The 20,246-nt window shown below is 58.3% G+C and overlaps 1 protein-coding gene across 2 annotated transcripts; it reads left to right on the top strand.

The window, feature by feature from the left end:
- Nucleotides 1–15: 15 nt before the first annotated feature.
- GRIN2C (glutamate ionotropic receptor NMDA type subunit 2C) lies at nucleotides 16–20,203 on the top strand. Of its 2 annotated transcripts, XM_017884806.1 has the most exons (13): nucleotides 16–223; nucleotides 4,896–5,309; nucleotides 7,374–7,972; nucleotides 8,294–8,408; nucleotides 9,299–9,510; nucleotides 9,696–9,861; nucleotides 10,134–10,287; nucleotides 12,115–12,240; nucleotides 12,531–12,760; nucleotides 13,148–13,308; nucleotides 13,810–13,997; nucleotides 15,557–15,789; nucleotides 16,519–18,076. In XM_017884806.1, exons 2-13 carry the CDS (start codon nucleotides 4,911–4,913, stop codon nucleotides 17,662–17,664), a joined length of 3,729 nt encoding a protein of 1,242 aa, XP_017740295.1. In that variant the 5' UTR covers nucleotides 16–223; nucleotides 4,896–4,910; the 3' UTR covers nucleotides 17,665–18,076. The 2 variants fall into 2 exon arrangements, with proteins under 2 accessions (XP_017740295.1, XP_017740293.1); XM_017884804.1 differs by lacking the exon at nucleotides 16–223 and having other exon boundaries at nucleotides 2,420–5,309; nucleotides 16,519–20,203.
- The last annotated feature ends 43 nt before the right edge of the window (nucleotides 20,204–20,246 follow it).

The following is a 20,246-nucleotide window of genomic DNA, read 5'->3' as shown; positions in this document are numbered from 1 at the left end:
GGGGGGCGCCGGGTGCGTGGTGCCCAGCTCCGCCGCCAGGAGGCGTGGCGCGGGTCCCCGCCCGGAGCCGCCGCCGCCGCCGCATCGCGAGTGTCCTTGAGCCGCGGGTGACGGTGGCTCTCGCTGCTCGCGCCCCCTCCTCCCGCGGGGGGAGCCTGATGCCACGTTCCCTATGAATTATTTATCGCCGGCCTAAAAATACCCCGAACTTCACAGCCCGAGTGTAAGAGATTCTGCGGAGGGGAGGGGCGGGGCGTCCCGGGGCCGGGGGGAGTCCGGGCTTGGTCAGCGGAGACTGGGGGCTGTAGCCTTGGAGGAGCGAGAACTCCGTGCCCCCAGCAGTGGGGCATACTAGAACGGCGGTCCTCTCCCCTGGCGCGGGTTTTGGCTGGGCAAAACGGAGGGAGGGAAACCCGACGGCAAAGGAAGGGCGGCTCACCGGAAGGGCAGGGGGTCCGGGGTTCTGCTGGTGGGTGGGGAGGACTCCAGCGACCAAGTTTCCTAGCCTGGGAGAGGGGGAGCCATCGGTATCTCCGATGTGAGCCGGTGTGAGTGCGGGAGTGTGCATGTGCGTGCAGGTCTGTGCCAGGGGATCTGGCTGAGCTGTGGGGACCCAGGAAGAAGGCCCCCAGCCTGGGAAGGTGCTCAGACCCTTCCAGATGCTGCTGTGTCCTGAAGGATTGACCACTGCCATCCTCTCTGGGGCTCTTTGGGGATCTCTGTGTTTGTCAAACATTAGTTTAAGGGCTGTTTGTGGAAGGGGTGAGACCTTGAGTGGGTGGGTGGGCAGAGGTCTCTGAGACAATGTGTCTGCCCTCAAGGAGCTCGCAGTCCCGTGTGGGGCAGGGTGTTCATGAGTGCACACACACAGCTGCCGCAGGACAGAATGGAGGGGTGGAGGGGACTACTGCACAGAGCTCCCCACCCAGGAGGGGAAGCCAGGGCAAGGGGAAGAAGGGCAGCTGCCCCAGCCTGGGCAGACCCTGCGCCTGGAGCCTGAAGCATGAAGGCAGGTGCCTGTGGGAGAGGGATTTCAGCTGGGCCCTGAAGGAGAGTAGACTTCTGTTGGGGTGAGGATGATCCAGCCTGGGGGATGCTGGAACAAGGCCTGGAGACGGGGGCAGAGTGGGGCTGTTTGGCCAGCAGACTGGCAGAGCTGTGGGCTCCAGGGATGGGAGGATGGTTGGTTGTGGTCAGGGTGCAGAGGGCTCTATCTGTGGGACTAAGCTGTCCGGACTTCATTTGTGGGCACCAGGGAGTAGCTGTCCTGTGAGGAGGGAGCAGTGGCTGGAGGGAGGATTCAGCAGTGCAGTGGGGCTGGTGGGGGTGGGTAGATGGGAGGTGGGGAGGGGGAGGCCAGGGAGGAGATTGTTGTGGGGCAGAGCGGGGTTTGTCCCTCCTACCTCTGTCGGGCGGCTGGGTTAGACAGGATAATAAGACAGACGTCAGAAGCTCCTTGAGTCTGCCCCTTGCTATTTGGAGCCCAGGGACTTACCTAGTTTTGGCCCCTCTCTCTGGAGGTATTCTGGGATCCCTCCCCCATTTTAGGCCCCTTGGTTAGAGGTACAACCTGCCTCAACTCCCCCACCCCCCAGCCCGGGAGGACACCTTCCCTTTGAAGAGAGTCTCTGGTGTCCCCAGCCCAGGAGAATGCCTTCCTATTGGACAGAGTGGAAACGAGAACACTTTCAGCTGTTATCAGACCCTTATTCCTGCAGGTGAATGAGCTCTAGGTCCTTGGTTAAGAAAAGGTCTTGACTGGGGAGGCTGGAAGCTTGAGGGGAGTAGGGAGGGCAGGCTATTGGTGGAAAGAGAGATACATTTAGAAGAAGGAGGTTGGAGATGCTCATGGCAGACTGCTTATTCTGCCCCTTTGCAGTTGAGGAGCCTGGGCCCTTCATCCAGGGTAACACTGTCCAGAGAAGTAAAATAAATAAATAAATAAAATGGGAGCCACAAGTGCAATTTAAAATTTTCTAGTAACCACATTAAAACAAATAGAAAGAAACAGGTGACATTAATTTTAATAGTATATTTTCCTTGACTAAACATACCCCAAATGTTATTATTTCAACATGTAATTAAGATACAAATGTTGGCCGGGCACCCGCGGGCCGGTGGCTCAACGCCTGTAATCCCCAGCACTTTGGGAGGCCGAGACGGGCCGGATCCACGACGGTCAGGAGATGAGACCGATCCTGGCTAACACGGTGAAACGCCCGTCCTCATACTAAAAAAAAATACAAAAACTAGCCACGGCGACGGCTGGCGGGCCGCCTGTAGTCCAAGCTAGCTCGAAGGCTGAGGCAGGAGAATGGGCGTGACCCCGGGAGTGGAGCTTGCGCAGTGAGCCTGAGCATCCGGCCCACTGCACTCCCAGCCTGGCGACGAGCCGAGACCGTCTCAACAAAAAAAAAAAAGAACAAAAAAAGATACCAAATGTTTATGAGATTTTACCTTATTTTTCCCTATTGTCTTCAGTGTGCAGTGTGGGATGAAATTTTATACTGGTAGCAACATCCGTCTGGGTGAGAGATGTTTCCGGTACCCAATAGTCGTGTATGACTGGTGGCTCCTATACTGGGCACCACAGATCTAGAGCTTATTACTGGGAGGCAGTGGTGGTAGGAGGTTTGGGGCTCCCCAGAGGGCAAGGAACCTCTAGGACCTGGAGGTGTGGGCAGAGGTGGGCAGACAGAGGCCTTACAAGGGGAGCGACAAGCATGTCAGTGTCCTTTGTGGTCGAGATTTGACATCCCTGATTGGTGGTGGTAGCTGAGGCATGGCATGGCATTGATTGATCCCATGCCAGACTCAAACATGTCTCTGGGCTGTCAATTCTGTCACTTCTGTGTCACTGTACTAGGGAACTATACACATGGGAAGACTTCAAGGGCACCATGAGAACAATATTCCCTTCCTTGCCAAAACTCCTGTCTTCTTAGCCTGAAATTCTACCACCTGGCACTTTAGCTTAAGGCTCAACTACCTCTCTCTTGGGAATGAGAACCCTTTCAGCTATTATCAGTCCCTTATACCTTCCCGTGAATGAGCTCTAGATCCTTAGCTAAAAGAAGGTCTTGAGGGGGAGGCTGGGAAGTTTGAGGGAAGTAGAGAGGGAAGGGTGGAAAGAGAAATACATCTAGAAAAAAATGAGGTTGGAGGTGCTAACAGCAGCATGCTCATTCTGCAGATTTGACTCTAAGTTCCTGGAGGGGAGGGACCATGTCTCACCCATAGGGACATTCCACCATCCAGTGCCTACTGCAGGGAAGGGGCTCAGCACACATGGGCCAATTTATGTTTCTGCACTAAAGTCAGTCTAGTGGGTTCCCCTGGAGGGATCCTTTCAGTGCCACCCTGGGGAGAAGAGGAACTTTCCTGAATGTTCCCAGTAACCTCGTGCACTTCCCCGCTCTCTGGATTCCTTAGAGAGAACTAGAGACCCAAGAAGTCCCGTATGTCTGTAAGACATTAGGCTTTGGATTAAAAAAAAAGAGAGAGAAATTTGGCGGCAGGCAAAAGGAAGGCCCTGTGAGAAAGCTGGAGCCTGCCCAGCCATTGTCTCGGGCCCCAGCCCTGAAGGGCATCTGCCTTTCCGAGGCGTGGTTTCTGGCAAGTTCTTGATTTTCGTGAGCATTTCTGTAGCAGAAATGTGCAGATCCTGGGGGACGCGGGAGGGCTAGAGTGGCAGGCTCATCCTGTCCACCCTTTAGGTCTTCCCTGCTCAGAAGTTTTGTTGGGGATGTGATGAAGATGGAAGAGGTGGCAGTGCCGTGGCCGATGGCCAGCTGGGAGGGAGAGCGACATCCGCGGGCACCACTCCACGGAGGCTTTGCGTTACCCTCACTGCTGTGGCTCTTGGTCCCAATCCAAAATAATGACATTTAGCAAGGATACATGTCAGGCCCCTGGATCGGGTTAAAAAGATCCTGCACACCCAGTGATGGCCTGAGAGGCCAGCCCACCAGCTCATGTGAAACGAGACCAAACCCCAGCTCACCAGCTTGGGGTTTCGGGTAACCCTGAGCTCTGAACAAGTCAGCGCTGTTGCACCCTGCTGCGTAAGAGCTGCTACTAGCTGAGGCCACGGAAGGAAGGGCTGTAGTGACGTCCAATGCTCAGGAGGAGGGGGCTCTGTGCCAGGCAGAGCCATGCAGAGGAGGGCCCTTGGGGCTGGCCCCATGGCAAGCAGGGCACACTGACCAGTAGCACAGGCCCTGGTGAGAGACAGATGGAAGATCCTGTTTAGACTACAGAGAGGACTGGCGGCGGGGCGGGGGGTTGAGGGTGATGCAAGAGCTGTCTTCCTTCACCTGGCTGGGAGCCTGTCACCTGCAGGATAAGGTCACTAATCCCAGCAAATAGCCTGTTAGCTCATCTAAGTCCCCACACTGCTGTGATGATTTCAGGCAAAAAAACATGGCTCAGAGAGGCTAAGTGACTTCCCTAAGATCACACAGCCAGTTAGTGGCAGAACTGGGACATGAACTCAGATCTGTCTGACTCAAATCCATGCACTTGAACCCCAGACTAGCATTTTCAGTATAACTTCCTAGGGCAGAGCCCGGTGGCTGAGTTTTGGAAGGCCTTGCCTTTCCAGCCAAGTGTGCAGTTCATCGGTAGACTGGAGGGCTGGGTCCCGGTCGTGGCTCCTCTTCTTCCCCGGCCCTTGCTCTTCTGGGATGACCTTGGGATGCTCAACTAACCTCTGTCTCTTTCTCTTTGTCTGTGTCTGTCTGTCTCCCTCTCTCTCCGCCTCTGTTCGGGGAGGGAGGTTTTCCCTTCTTCTCTTTCATCTTCTGTATGTGTGCCCCTCTGTCCCTCCTGTCTGTCTATCTACCTCTCTCCAAACCTCTGTTTCCCTACCTGTGCTTGTCCTGGTCTCTCCGCAGGACCCTCCAGTGGACATGGGTGGGGCCCTGGGGCCGGCCCTGTTGCTCACCTCGCTCTTCGGTGCCTGGGCGGGGCCGGGGCTGGGGCAGGGCGAGCAGGGCATGACGGTGGCCGTGGTGTTTGGCAGCTCGGGGCCGCCCCAGGCCCAGGTCCGTGCCCGCCTCACCCCCCAGAGCTTCCTGGACCTGCCCCTGGAGATCCAGCCGCTCACAGTGGGGGTCAACAACACCAACCCCAGCAGCCTCCTCACCCAGATCTGCGGCCTCCTGGGTGCTGCTCGCGTCCACGGCATTGTCTTTGAGGACAACGTGGGCACCGAGGCGGTGGCCCAGATCCTTGACTTCATCTCCTCCCAGACCCATGTGCCCATCCTCAGCATCAGCGGAGGCTCCGCTGTGGTCCTCTCCCCCAAGGTGCATGTCCAAACTCATGTCCCCTCGTGCCTCAGGCCTGGAGCCAGGCTGGGGCGGGGGGTGCTTAGGTTCTGGGAAGCTGGAATTAGACGGGACCGGCAGGGAGGTGGGGGCTGAGGGCATGACGTGGGTGATGGGGAGATGGCTATGGGAATGACAGCCCGTGTTCTAGAGGAGAGACATTCTGGGCTGCCCTCACATTGTGTCCGGATGAGGGGTAGGCAGGGTGCAGGCCCACCTCTGGCTGCGGGGCTCAGGCCCCAGCCCTCCTCCTGTCTGCTGCCCTCAGCTTCCTAGGTCAAGGTGAAGACCCAGAGGGCCGGCCGGGCATGGGGATGGCGCCACGCCCTTTGGGCAGTGGTAGTTCACCTGTGGGGTGAGCACTCCAGGGAACCCTGGAGCCCTGGGGGGGCAGAAACGGCCCTGCCCTTGCAGGACTGGGGGAGAACGTTCCAAACACACACCCATCCGCAGTTACAACTGGGACAAGCATTCTGAAGGAAAAACACAGGATGCTGTGAGGCAGCTCACGCATGGCTCATGCATAGGGTGTTGGCCAGGGAAGGTCTCTGGAGAAATGATGTCTAGGCTGAGGGCCTAAGGGCGAGTCAGTGGGGAGAGGGAGAGGCCCAGGCAGAGGAGCAGGTGGGATGAAGTCCCCAAGACGGGGAAGGAGCTCAGAGCTTTGGAGGAAAGCCTGGAGAAGGAGGTGGGGGCCTGGCCACCTGGGAAGACATTTGGGCTTTTCCCTAAGCAAGTGGGCAGCCAGGGCAGGGCAAGCGGGCTGTGACGGTGGCCATGGTCCGTGCCCGCCTTAGCCCTGTGAGCTTCCTAGACCTGCCCCTGGTAATCTAGCCACTCAGGGAAGAGCAGAGGAGAGTTGAGGCAAGAGACTGATCTGATTTGCCTTTGTTTCGTTAATTTTTATATGAAGAATTTTGAGTATACATTAAAAGTATAAGGAAGGCTTATATATCCCCATTCGCTCTGGTCATCCACCCCAGCCTCACCACCACCCCCTTTCCCTTCTTCTGTGTTAATTTGAAGCGAAGCCCAGGCATCCTCTTATTCCATCCATAAATATTTCAGTATGTATCCCTGGCAGATAAGGGATTAAGAAAGTAAAACCACCATACATCATCATGTCTAAAAAATAATAAAAATTCCTTCAAATATCCAGACAATGTTCAAATTTCCCCATTGTCTCATAACTGTCATATATCTTTATTTTGCAGTCTGTTTGCTCGAATCAAGAGCCAAATCAGGTCCACACGTGCCGGTTGGTTGGTGTGACTTCTAAGTTTCTCTCAACCTCTGGGCCCCTCATCTGTCTCTCCCTCTTTTTTCCTTGCAATTTGTTTGTTGAAGAAACTGCATTGCTTGGCCTCTGAATTTTCCCTTATTTGCTTTTTTAAAAGACTGGGACAGTGGCAGCAGTGAGACCAGTTAGGAGGGGACTGCGCTGGCCCTGGTGCCAGCCGGCAGTGCCTTGGGCTTTTGTGGTGGCAGGGGGTGGAGAGGAGCTTTCCCACCCTCAGGGCTCCGACCAGGATGGTGCTTCCCAGTTCTCTTGGGGCCCCTGGCGTAAGATCTCAGGACACTGGCTCTCAACCCTCATCGTGCACTTAGGAAATACAGACACCTGGCTTTGCACCTCTGGAATTCAGATTCAGTTGGTCTGGGGCAGCGCTTCTCAGTCTATCGGGCTAAAGGATCCACTGAAGGGCTTGTTAGAATACAGATGCCAGGCGCCATACCCAGCGACTCCGATCCAGTCGGTGTGGGGTGCGACCTGAGAATCTGCATTTCTGACAAACTCCCCGGTGGTGCTGATGCTGCGGGTCTGCGGGCCAGCGTGGTGGGCTGGGGGCCAGGCATAACCATGCTAATGGGCAGCGGGGAACCACGTTGGGGCGGGAGGCGCAGGCCAGGGGACTCCAGGAATGCGGAGCATCCACCGGCGCAAGGGCGCCTGGGAGCGGATGGCGGGGCCGAGGTCGGGGAAGGGGCGCGAGGCGGGGCTCAGCCCGCCCCGCCCCGGCTCAGGCCCCGCCCCGCCCCCAGGAGCCGGGCTCCGCCTTCCTGCAGCTGGGCGTGTCCCTGGAGCAGCAGCTGCAGGTGCTGTTCAAGGTGCTGGAAGAGTACGACTGGAGCGCCTTCGCGGTCATCACCAGCCTGCACCCGGGCCACGCGCTCTTCCTGGAGGGCGTGCGCGCTGTCGCCGACGCCAGCCACCTGAGCTGGCGGCTGCTGGACGTGGTCACGCTAGAGCTGGGCCCGGGAGGGCCGCGCGCGCGCACCCAGCGCCTGCTGCGCCAGCTCGACGCGCCCGTGTTCGTGGCCTACTGCTCGAGCGAAGAGGCCGAGGTGCTCTTCGCCGAGGCGGCGCAGGCCGGCCTGGTGGGGCCCGGCCACGTGTGGCTGGTGCCCAACCTGGCGCTGGGCAGCACCGATGCGCCCCCTGCCACCTTTCCCGTGGGCCTCATCAGTGTCGTCACCGAGAGCTGGCGCCTCAGCCTGCGCCAGAAGGTCCGCGACGGCGTGGCCATTCTGGCCCTGGGCGCCCACAGCTACTGGCGCCAGCACGGAACCCTGCCAGCCCCGGCCGGGGACTGCCGCGCTCACCCTGGGCCCCTCAGCCCTGCCCGGGAGGCCTTCTACAGGTGGGCGCCTGCCCGGGGCATAGGGTTAGGGAGGTGGGGAGCACTTCGGGGGACCTGGGTGGCAGTGAGCTTGGGCTGGCCAGCTACACCTCCCACTAGCTGCATGCCTGGGGCCACATTACCCCACCTGTCTGGGCCTTAGTGTCTTCATCTGAAAAAACAGCAGGTGTCAGGGTGTGGGAAGGATCGTGGGGCCAATATAGGGAAGCACTTTGAACAATAAACACAATCAAGGCCACCTGCTGTCGGTGGCGGTAGTGAGGCAGAGGCAGGGGGTGCCTGGTCCTTGGCAGGGCTGCAGGCATTTCTCCCCTCTGGCAGGCACCTACTGAATGTCACCTGGGAGGGCCGAGACTTCTCCTTCAGCCCTGGTGGGTACCTGGTCCAGCCCACCATGGTGGTGATCGCCCTCAACCGGCACCGCCTCTGGGAGATGGTGAGAAGGGGGTGAGCCCAGGGGCCCTCAGTGTCCTCTCATTTTGTCCCCACCTCCTCTTGTGCCCACAGCTGAGTAGAGAGTCCCTCTGTCCCTTATCCAACCCCTCATCTTCCAGGTCTCAGCTGAAACAAACATCTCCTCCATTGGGAAGCCTCCAGGTGCCCCGGGGTGGGTGAGGTACCCTGCTCTGGGCTCCCATATACCCCAGCTTCCCTCCACTATAGAACATTTCAAGCGCTCCTATCTCCTGGTCCTGCCCCTGCAGGAGTAACCCATGACCATGCTGGCCAGACAAGCTTGTAAACAATATGGAGAGATCAGTGCTTGAGTAGACGTGTGCAAAAGATTGTGGGATTGGAGATGAGGAACAGGAATTAGTTCTGCCTTCAGAGGAAGAAACTGAGGAAGAGGCCACAGAAGATGGGATATTTGAGCTGGGCTGTGGAGGTTTGAGTAGGAGCTCACCAGGAAGAGGTGTTAGCCTGGAAGACAGAGAGGCAGAAGGGTTTGGGGCATTTTTAAATGATGCAGGGGTGTGTTTGGGGCTGTGCAGACTGAGGAGGTAGGAGTGATGGGGGGACACTGGACCTGAGCATGAAGGGCCTTGAGTGCTCAGCTAAGGACTTTCTGTCAAAGTCAGGGGGGACCAGTACAGTGAGTGAGACAGGGTCAGGTGTGGGCTTTAGGAAGACACTGTGGGTCAGTGTGGAGCTGGATTGGAGAACACAGGGACCCGAGGCTAGGGGAGGCTGCTAGGAGCAGCCCTACTCTGACCTGCCCCAGCGTCCCCAGGTGAGAGAGGGGGATTCTTGGCCCTGGCAGGCTCCACCTAGAGGGTGGGGGCTGTAGGGCTGGAGGCCCCAGGCTGAGACTGTCACCCTCCACAGGTGGGGCGCTGGGAGCATGGCGTCCTATACATGAAGTACCCCGTGTGGCCTCGCTACAGTGCCTCTCTGCAGCCCGTGGTGGACAGTCGGCACCTGACGGTGGCCACACTGGAAGAGAGGCCCTTTGTCATCGTGGAGAGCCCCGACCCTGGCACAGGAGGCTGCGTCCCTAACACCGTGCCCTGCCGCAGGCAGAGCAACCACACCTTCAGGTCTGCGGAGTGCCCTGGGAGGCTGGTGTGAGCTGGGTGCTGCTGTGTGATGGTCAGGTGTCGTGTATGTCTCATGCTTGGGTGTGGGGCAGGGGTCCACATGCCAGGCTGGGAGGAGCGGCTGGGGAGGGGCTGGGCCACGACGTGCTCTAACTCCCGGTGGTCTCATGGTGGCATGACTGCAGCAGCGGGGACGTGGCCCCCTACACCAAGCTCTGTTGTAAGGGATTCTGCATCGACATCCTCAAGAAGCTGGCCAGGGTGGTCAAATTCTCCTACGACCTGTACCTTGTGACCAACGGCAAGCATGGCAAGCGGGTGCGCGGCGTATGGAACGGCATGATTGGGGAGGTAGGCCCCACCCCACTCCCTCCTCACCTGCCCTGCCTGTCTGCCTGCTGCCCAGGCCCCATGCGGCTCTCAGATGCCCTCTAGAGGGGGGCATGGGCTATCACCAGTGATGACTCCTGGGATGGTCAATACTGAAAGCTGAGCTCTGAGGGCCCCAGAGTGAATGACTGATTCAGCCGGTGGGTGTTAGAAGGGGTGCCTGGAGGTGCCTGTGAAGTGTGTCTACCCCTCGGGAGCCCTTTTTCCAAACCTCCGTGGCGTCCGGCCCCCAGGTGTACTACAAGCGGGCAGACATGGCCATCGGCTCCCTCACCATCAATGAGGAGCGCTCCGAGATCGTAGACTTCTCTGTGCCCTTCGTGGAGACGGGCATCAGTGTGATGGTGGCTCGCAGCAATGGCACCGTCTCCCCCTCGGCCTTCCTGGGTGAGGCCCAGGGTGGGCAGAGATGGCTTCGGGGCCAGAGGGGCCCACAAGGAGGGTGTGTACAACTTGGGTGGAGATGGGGAGTTGGGTGGGCTCTCAGAGGCCAAGCACAGCAGCCTTGGGTCTTGGAGGCTGGCTGGAGGTGAGTGGAAAGGAGACGGGAGAAGTGATGTCGGTGTTCGGTTCTAGGTATGGCTGCCAGGCGAGGGTGGCGTTGGGGGGGTGGGGGATGGGTCATGCTGCCACTGTGAGTGACAGGAAAACTTGGCAGGCAGGCTGGCCTCAGGATGGGCCATGGGCCAGGACCGTGGAACAAGTCGGGGAGGCCCGTGGGGAGTTGAGGAGTGAGTGTAGTGTGGGAAGAGGTGTGTTGCTTCCAGGGTGAGGAGTCCAGCATTGGTTGGGCAGCCAGGTCCCATGCTGGGTGCTGGGGCTACAGCCATAGTCCTTGCCTTCCCACAGTGCCCAGTCAGAGGTCACGTGGGACATGCAGTGTGAGGTGGCAGAGAGCTGTGAGCACAGGCAAGAGGCAGGGGAAGAGCTGAGGCTGGCCAGACAGGAGTGAAAACCCCGGCTCTGCCCTGTCCTACAGTGTGGCCTTGGGCAAGCCACAGAACCTCTCTGAGCAGGCTCCTCAGCCACAGAAGAGAGAGAAAAAACCCCACTTCATAGCGTAGCAAGGGCTCATGGCAGGAGGGATTTCCCTTCCTCCCTCCCTCCCTCTCTCCTTCCCTCTCTTCCTTTCTTCTTCTTCTTCTTTTTTTTTTTTTAAGATGGGGTCTTCCTCTGTTACCCAGGCTGGAGTGCAGTGGTGCCATCTCGGCTTACTACAGCCTGGAACTCCTGGGCTCAAGTGATCCTCCCACCTCAGCCTCTTGAGTAGCTGGGGCCACAGGTGCATGCCGCCACACCTGGCTAATTTTTGTATTTTGTGTAGAGACAGGTTTTCACTATGTTGCCCAGGCTGGTCTCCAAACTCCTGGACTCAAGCAGTCCACATGCCTCAGCCTCCCAAAATGCTGGGATTACAGGTGTGAGCCACTGCACCTGGCCAACGATAGTGATTTCTTTTCTTTCTTTTTTTTTGAGACTGAGTCTCGCTCTGTTGCCCAGGCTGAAGTGCAGTGGTGCAATCTCAGCTCACTGCAACTGACGCCTCCCGGGTTCAAGTGATTCTCCTGCCTCAGCCTCCTGAGTAGCTGGGACTACAGGCATGTGTCACCATGCCTGGCTAATTTTCGTATTTTTAATAGAGACGGGGTTTCACCATGCTGGCCAGGCTGGTCTTGAACTCCTGATCTCAGGTGATCTGCCAACCTCGTCCTCCCCAAGTGCTGAGATTACAGGTGAGAGCCACCAAGCCCAGCCAGCAGTAGTGATTTCTTACTCTAGGAGATAGAAATAGTCTTGTCTGAGGCCTGGGGTGGGTCTCTCCAGTTCCCTGGGCACAGGTTTCCATGTTGGTAGGATGAGGAGTAAGACTTGGCCTCAGGGGCCCTGATTCTAGGTGGAACCACCAGAGCATCCACTTGGAACCAGCAGGGGTTGTGAAGTCAAAAGAACGTTTCTTGGGGTGGGTGACTTGTACCTGTCCCAGGGAAGTGGGGGGCGGGGGAGACCAAGGATGCTGGAGATCCTGACCTCTTTTGGGGGCCTCTCCTGGGGCTCTGCTGCTGTGAGTCAGGGGCCCCCTTGGCTGGGTCCACAGAGCTAGTGGGCCCCTACTTTGACCACGTGGACCCCACCTGTCTCCACCCAGTGCTTCTGGGCTGGGGGCAGGGACAGGGAACATGCCGAGGCCTCTGAACTGCCTCCCTCTGTCCCCAGAGCCATATAGCCCTGCGGTATGGGTGATGATGTTTGTCATGTGCCTCACCGTGGTGGCCATCACCGTCTTCATGTTCGAGTACTTCAGCCCCGTCAGCTACAACCAGAACCTCACTAGAGGCAAGAGTAAGCCTCACCTGGACCTGGCAGGAGGGGCGGGCCTGGGCACCCTGAGGGTTGGGCTCAGGGGCAACGGGTCCTCCAGAGAATACCTTTGGGAGGTCCCTTGCCTTTGGATGACACATGCTGGGGGCCAGTCAGATCACACACACACAAACACACACATGCACACATGGGTGAGCTCACTTGACCTGGTGAGGGAATGGCCAGGGACGGGTCCCCCCCAAGGCCAGGCTGAGCCCTGAGCCCTTTCATGGTGGGCAGGAGGAGCCCCAGCATCCCACTCTTGCCCCCAGAGTCCGGGGGCCCATCTTTCACCATCGGCAAGTCCGTGTGGCTGCTGTGGGCGCTGGTCTTCAACAACTCGGTGCCGATCGAGAACCCGCGGGGCACCACCAGCAAGATCATGGTTCTGGTCTGGGCCTTCTTTGCTGTCATCTTCCTCGCCAGCTACACGGCCAACCTGGCCGCCTTCATGATCCAGGAGCAATACATCGACACTGTGTCAGGCCTCAGTGACAAGAAGGTTGTGGGGCCACAGCTGGTGGGGGTGGGGGACACTGAGGGTGGGGACAGGCCGTGAGTGGGCAGACCCAGGACAGTCAGAGTCTGGAGAATTTGAGCTGGAGGCTGGGGCAGGAAGAAGCTTCAGGGCCTGCTGAGGAGGGGCTGGGGGCTGGGGCAAGAGATGGCTCAGGGTCACTGACTGAGAGGCTTTGGGTAAGTCTCTCCCTGTCTTGGGCCTCAGAATCTCCATTTGGAAAACACAGGAGTGGCCTGGACAGCCTTTAAGACCTTCTGCTCTGACTATGCAAGTCCATACTGTGGAGCTGGGCTTTGGGGTGGGTTTGGGGCTTTGGTGCCTAGAAGGCTGGAGGAAGGGTTGTGACTGGCTGCTGCCCTCCACCTGCAGTTTCAGCGGCCTCAAGATCAGTATCCACCTTTCCGCTTTGGCACGGTGCCCAACGGCAGCACAGAGCGGAACATCCGCAGTAACTACCGTGACATGCACACCCACATGGTCAAGTTCAACCAGCGCTCGGTGGAGGACGCGCTCACCAGCCTCAAGATGGGGTGGGTCCCCAGCCCTGCACCTGCTATCTCCATCCACATGTCTCCCCAGTGACCAGCCTTAGCTCTCAATGTCGGGACAGTGGGACTGAGCTGCCCTGCAGGACTCCTAGGGTTGGAGGGAGGAGATCTTGGGGCAGAGTGGAGCTTGAGGCAAAAATGGGGCCACCATGTGTCTCAGAACACAGCTGTGGTGCTGACCGAAGTTCAGCCTCGGCCTGAGGTGGTAGCTGGGACATCCTGTGAGCCTTAGGAGCATGGAGGAGGTGGGCAGAAAGGGTGGTGTCTTCTGGGAACAGACAGTCCCCTGGCCACTCTGCAGAGGAGGGTGGGAGGGGTCCTCACTGCATCCAGGACCCAAGACAACCAGACAAGGCTCTGCCCATTGGTCCCTCCCGGGGGTGCCCAACAAGCTCATGTGGTTTAGACCCCTGTCACGCCCCAGTTTCGGTGTCCCCTCCCCTCCCATGTGGTCCCTAGCTCTGAGGCTCAGCCTGTCCCCAGGAAGCTGGATGCCTTCATCTATGATGCTGCTGTCCTCAACTACATGGCAGGCAAGGACGAGGGCTGCAAGCTGGTCACCATTGGGTCTGGCAAGGTCTTTGCCACCACTGGCTACGGCATCGCCATGCAGAAGGACTCCCACTGGAAGCGGGCCATAGACCTGGCGCTCTTGCAGTTCCTGGGGGACGGTGGGTACTGCCGCTGCTGGGATGCCCAGGGTGGGCTGTGGAGCCCAAGGCTGTCAGCATTTCCACCACCACTCAAGTTCCCAAGGCCTGTGGGCAGGGAGAGGTCTCTGGGGAGTGAAAGGTTGGGGCAGTTGAGGGGGCAGGTATAGGAGCAACTGGAGAGAGACTTGAGGAAAGGATAGGTGTGCAGGGAGGGAGCAGGAACTGGCTAGAGACTCCCTCAAAGGCAGGAAGACAGGAAGTGGCTCAGGCCTCATGGTGGGGGTGTGGATAGGTGGAGTGGCTGAACTCCTTTCTTCTTCCCTAAGATCCCTCCCATGATCTCTCCCAGATGAGCATTGCTCATCTTTGCTTTGCTCGGTATAGTATCTCCATGGCCATCTTGAGATTACGGATCTGCTTAGTCCCACATGTGTGAGTGGTCCAGCCCAGCCTGCCCCCAAACCCAGAGAGAGCTTTGTGTTTAGAGGAGTTCCACTCTTGTTAGATAAGACATGGTCTAGACTGGGTGTGGTGGCTCATGGCTATAACCCCAGCACTTTGGGAGGCTGAGGTGGGAGGATCACTTGAAGTCAAGAGTTTGAGACCAGCCTGGGCAACACAGAAAGATCCTGTCTCTATAAATAAAATTTTTAAAAAATTAGGCACACACCCATAATCCCAGCTACTTGGGAGGCTGAGGCAGGAGGATCCCTTTAGTCCAGGAGTTTGAGGCTGCAGTGAGCCATGATTGTGCCACTATACTCCAGCCTGGGCGACAGAGTGAGACCCTGTCTCAAAAAAAAAAAAAAACAAATCTGATTTTTCAAACCATATAATAATGACAGTGTCCAGGTGAGGTGGCCCATACCTGTAATCCCAGCACTTTGGGAGGCCAAGGTGTGAGGGACTGCTTAAGTCTAGGAGATCGGGATCAGCCTGGACAACATGGGGATACCCTCTCTCTACAAAAGATACAAAAATTAGCCAGGCGTGGAGGTGTGCCTGTAGTCCCAGCTACTCAGGGGGCTGAGGTGGAAGGATCGCTCGAACCTAGGAGATCCAGGCTGCAGTGAGCCAAGCCATGATCACACCACTGCACTCCAGCCTGGATGACAGAGCATGACTGTCTCAATAATAATAATAATAATAATAATAATAATAATAGCGATCACAATGCGTGTCTCTTAGGAGTCTAGGCCTTTTGTCTCTGTGTGCCCAGCTCCATGAGTGGCATGTAGATGGTTAATAAGTATATGAAGATAAGTGAATGAATGAATGTTAATATTTACCCAATCAACAAGCCTTTACTGGGGGTGCACAGGAGGAGGACCCAAAGGCCAGCATTGCCCACTCCAGTCTGCACCCTGCTTTCCTATTTCCTTGCTCACTGACCCTCCTCTCCCCGCCCCACCACCCTGCCCCGGCCAGGCTAGATCCCCATGTGGTCCACTTGAGGAAGAAGTGGGTGGCGCCCTGGCCCCAGATCCATTCTTACTCCAGGCTTGTGGTGAGCTTTGTGAGGGGGTTGCTTATAGGGGGGTTTCCTGAGCCAGATGTGTATCCCCGCTCAACTCCAGGAGAGACACAGAAACTGGAGACAGTGTGGCTCTCGGGGATCTGCCAGAATGAGAAGAACGAGGTGATGAGCAGCAAGCTGGACATCGACAACATGGCAGGTGTCTTCTACATGCTGCTGGTGGCCATGGGGCTGGCCCTGCTGGTCTTCGCCTGGGAGCACCTGGTCTACTGGAAGCTGCGCCACTCGGTGCCCAACACATCCCAGCTGGACTTCCTGCTGGCTTTCAGCAGGGTGGGTGCCCATCCCTCCCCACACAAGCCAAAGCTTTAAGGGCACCTACCCAGATAAGTCCAGGCTGGCCATGGCCCATTTCCAGAGGTAAAACCAAGGTTCTGGCCAGGCTCGTGGCTCATGCCTGTAATCTCAACACTTTGAGAGGCTTAGGCCAGTGGATCCCTTGAGTCCAGAAGTTCAAGACCAGCCTGGGCAATATGGCAAAACCCCATCTCTACAGAAAATAAAAGAATGAGCTGGGCGTGGTGGTGCGCGCCTGCAGTCCCAGCTACTCAGGAGGCTGAGTTGGGAGGATCGCTTGAGCCCAGGAAGCAGAGGTTGCAGTGAGCCGAGATGGCACCACTGCACTCCCGCCTGGGCAGCAGAGTGAGACCCTGTGTCAAAAAAAAAAAAAAAAAAAAAGGCCAAAGTCCTGAGAAGTGGCATGGCTCACCAGGGTGGCAGGGTTGAAGAGGGGCAGAGCCCTCCCCCCACAGGTGTGCCCAGGTTGGAACCTTCATGTGCCAGGTGCTAACTAGAGTGATTAGGAGAATGAGTCACCCTGGGCGCTCAGACCACTCATTCATCTGCAAAGCACAGTGTCTGGCACATGGGAGATGCTTCCCAGTTAGCTGCTTCCTGAGACTTAGAGAAGGCTGATGATGCCTTGGGACCAGGCGGGGACAATCGTGGCGGGTCCCTGAGCAGAGGGCGCTGCTCACGGCCTGTCGTCTCCCTACTGCCCAGGGCATCTACAGCTGTTTCAGCGGGGTGCAGAGCCTGGCCAGCCCACCGCGGCAGCCCAGCCCGGACCTCACGGCCAGCTCGGCCCAGGCCAGCGTGCTCAAGATGCTGCAGGCGGCCCGCGACATGGTGACCACGGCGGGCGTGAGCAGCTCCCTGGACCGCGCCACTCGCACCATCGAGAACTGGGGTGGCGGCCGCCGTGCACCCCCACCGCCCCCCTGCCCGACCCCGCGGTCTGGCCCCAGCCCATGCCTGCCCACCCCCGGCTCGCCTCCAGAGCCGAGCCCCAGGGGCTGGGGACCGTCAGGCGGGGGTCGCGCGGCGCTTGTGCGCAGGGCTCCGCAGCCCCCGGGCCGTCCCCCCACGCCGGGGCCGCCCCTGCCCGACGTCTCCCGAGTGTCGCGCCGCCCAGCCTGGGAGGCGCGGTGGCCGGTGCGGGCCGGGCACTGCGGGAGGCACCTCTCGGCCTCCGAGCGGCGCGCGCTCCCAGAGCGGCCCCTGTCGCCCGCGCGCTGTCACTACAGCTCCTTTCCTCGAGCCAACCGATCCGGCCGCCCCTTCCTCCCGCTCTTCCCCGAGCCCCCGGAGCCGGAGGACCTGCCGCTGCTCGGGCTGGAGCACCTGGCCCGGCGGGAGGCCCTGCTGCATGCAGCTTGGGCCCGGGGCTCGCGCCCGCGCCACGCTTCCCTGCCCAGCTCCCTGGCCGAGGCCTTCGCTCGGCCCAGCTCGCTGCCCGCTGGGTGCACCTGCCCCACCTGCGCCCGCCCCGACGGCCACTCGGCCTGCAGGCGCTTGGCGCAGGCGCAGTCGATGTGCCTGCCGACTTACCGGGAGGCCTGCCAGGAGGGCGAGCAGGCAGGGGCCCCCGCCTGGCAGCACAGACAGCATGTCTGCCTGCACGCCCACGCCCACCTGCCGTTTTGCTGCGGGGCTGTCTGTCCTCACCTTCCACCCTGTGCCAGCCACGGCTCCTGGCTCTCTGGGGCCTGGGGGCCTCTGGGGCACAGGGGCAGAACTCTGGGGCTGGGCACAGGCTACAGGGACAGTGGGGGACTGGACGAGGTCAGCAGGGTAGCCTGTGGGACGCAAGGCTTCCTGGGACCCTGCACCTGGAGGCGGATCTCCAGTCTGGAGTCAGAAGTGTGAGTTATCAGCCACTCAGGCTCCGAGCCAGCTGGGTTCTCTGCCTGGCACTGTCAGGATTAAGCGGCAGGCAGGATTGGGCTTTTCTCGCTTCTACCATGAAATCCTGGCCATGGGACCCCAGTGACAGATGATATCTTCCATGGTTATCAGTGACCTCAGTAGCCTCAAATCGTGGTAAGGGTTGGGCTTCTGCTGTCCTCTTATCATGCAGAGTTCTGCCAGGAAGGTGTGCTGTGGGGGTCAGACCCCTGAGGCTCTCCCTGCCCTGGGGCTAGCCAGTTACTGGTCATGGCTGCTGTGGGCATGGAGACTGGAACTTGTGGTTGAGGCAGGGCCATCCTGATCCTTGCTCTACCTGGCTGGAGTTTCTTCTCATCAGAGCACTGGGACATTAAACCAACCTTTTACAACACACTGGTCCTGGTTGCTTCATTCTGCATTCTGGAAGGGGCACAGCACAGGCCGTAGACAACAGGGGCATCATGGGAGTATCCCAGGTGGGGTGTTTGCCTAAAGCAGGTGGGCAGCTCCCTCTCAGGGAGGCGGAGCCTTGGGAGCGTCTGGGAGGGATGTGGGAAGGAGATGAGGCTGAGAGGGGGCTCTGGACAGCAGAAGCCACTTGGTATTCAGGGCCAGCTCCCACCCATCCTGGCACCGGATGTAACATGTGTGCTCAGCACAGGGGCTCTGGTGATGATGGATGGTATTCATCCCTCAGTCTCCTTGAAAAGGGAGGCTTGTGCCAGGGGTGGTGGCTGCCCCACCCTGCCAGGGACACCCTGGGGAGCCTGACAGTGCCATGGTGGCAGAGGCAGAGAAAGGTAGGGAGCTTGTAGGCTTGCTAAACCCTGGCTGGCCGCGTTGTCTCCGACACGCGAGGCTCGGAACTGCCTGGGCTCTGGAATCCTGGTGCAGGTGGCTGCCAGGGTCAGGCACAGCTTGGCCTCGCTGGTGCCAGGACTCCTGTGGTGGGAGAATCTGCCTGAGGTCTCATCCTGTCCTCCCTCTGGGGCTTCTAGCCCATTTCCTTTTTCTATCACACATCTTTGCCTCTGGCCCATCTGAAAAGATGGCTTTTGCTTACCATTTTCAATGTTTTCACGTCTGCAATTACACTTATACCCCCTACAATGACTGTGGAGCAAGCAGGCTTTCATTCTTCTATCCGTTCCACAAACAGTGGAACTATTGATTCTGTCAGACCCTTTTCTAACAACTGAGGATATAAAGGCCAAGCCCTGGCTGTCCTGACAAGTTGCGTGGAGGCAGACCAGAGGCTAATTCCACGTGACAGAGAGGAAGCCCGAGGGGCGGTGCTGGCTGTCTCTGCCAGTGCCCTCCCCCATAGCTCCTTGCTGGTTCCCAGGAAGCCGGATGGCCTCTTTAGTCTCTGAAGACCCCATTGCTTGGGTTGGGGCCGTAAGAACTGGACTTTTTTGGGGGGTTAGTTTTAGGGGTGAAGGAAGCTGAAATGGTAGGGTGGGACACACCTCCATTCTTGGTAGGAGAGTACCCCAAGAGTAGGTGGCCCTGTCCATTACAATTTCATGCTCTCTACCCTATGGGTTTTCATGGGCTGGATCCAGGTTCAGGACAGCAGGCCGGGAGTTTGTCTAGGTGAGTGTTGGAGGCCAGCACTCTGGAAGGGAGCTTGACTTTGGTCGCAGCCACTAGTGGTGCGAGGGTTAACTGTTGGCCACCAGCCCCTGGAACCGAGCCCCTCCTCCTCCCGGAGTCAGGGTCTGCCTTCGGGCCTGGGAGGAAGGCTGTGGCAGGTGAGGTAGCCCGGAGGAGCTGTGAGATCAGGGCTGCTCCGCTCTCTGCCCAAGATCATTAATAACCAAGAACTGGAAAGATCATTAAGAGCTGAGCCTCCAATGTGGAACTGAGCCTGCTGCTGGCTCTGAGGGCCGCTCCTGCTCCTGGGCCAGGCGCTGGCTGCCTTGTTCCTTCTCTAGGAATATATCTGGGGGCGGGGGCAGGAGGCCATGAATCCTGGGGGACAGGTAGCAGGAAGGATGCATCCTGAGCTCAGAACTAGCTTGGCCTGGCTTCCTGCACCACCAAAGGAAGGGAAGAAAGCGTGGCAGGGGAGAGGAGCAATAAGTAAGGCCACAGATGTGAAAGCGTCATAAACAAGGGCCTGGCAACCCACATGCTCAAATACCACTTTTTTTCTTTGGGTGAGATACAGAGAGAGGCCCTTATGGCTGGCCTCAGAGCAGGAAAATCTTACTAACTGGGGTCCCTTCTGTTGCTGCTGTAGCTGTTTTTCCTTGTGTCTAGCTGAGCGGCTTGTAGTCCAAGCCAGCTTTTTGCAGGAAGCCAGGTGTGTGGAGAGGAGGAGGGCAGAGCTTGCAAAAAGGCAGGCTGATGTCTTCAGTCAGGACCCTCCAGCCTAGCCTGTCCTGCTCTTTGAAAGGGAAGGACTGTCCTCAAGTTTCCTAGGGGACTGGGGAATGAGAAACAACTCCTATCCTCAAAGCCCTCTAGACTCCAGATAATTCAGACCAATCTTCTGTTTCCGAATCGCAATCCAGTGACAACTCATTAGGAGGCTATGAAACCAAGTAGGTGTCAGG

This window comes from Rhinopithecus bieti, unplaced genomic scaffold (assembly GCF_001698545.2).
Source record: "Rhinopithecus bieti isolate Rb0 unplaced genomic scaffold, ASM169854v2 scaffold_13400, whole genome shotgun sequence".
NCBI classification, from domain to species: domain Eukaryota; kingdom Metazoa; phylum Chordata; class Mammalia; order Primates; family Cercopithecidae; genus Rhinopithecus; species Rhinopithecus bieti.
This window is presented reverse-complemented; position numbering and strand designations above follow the sequence as displayed.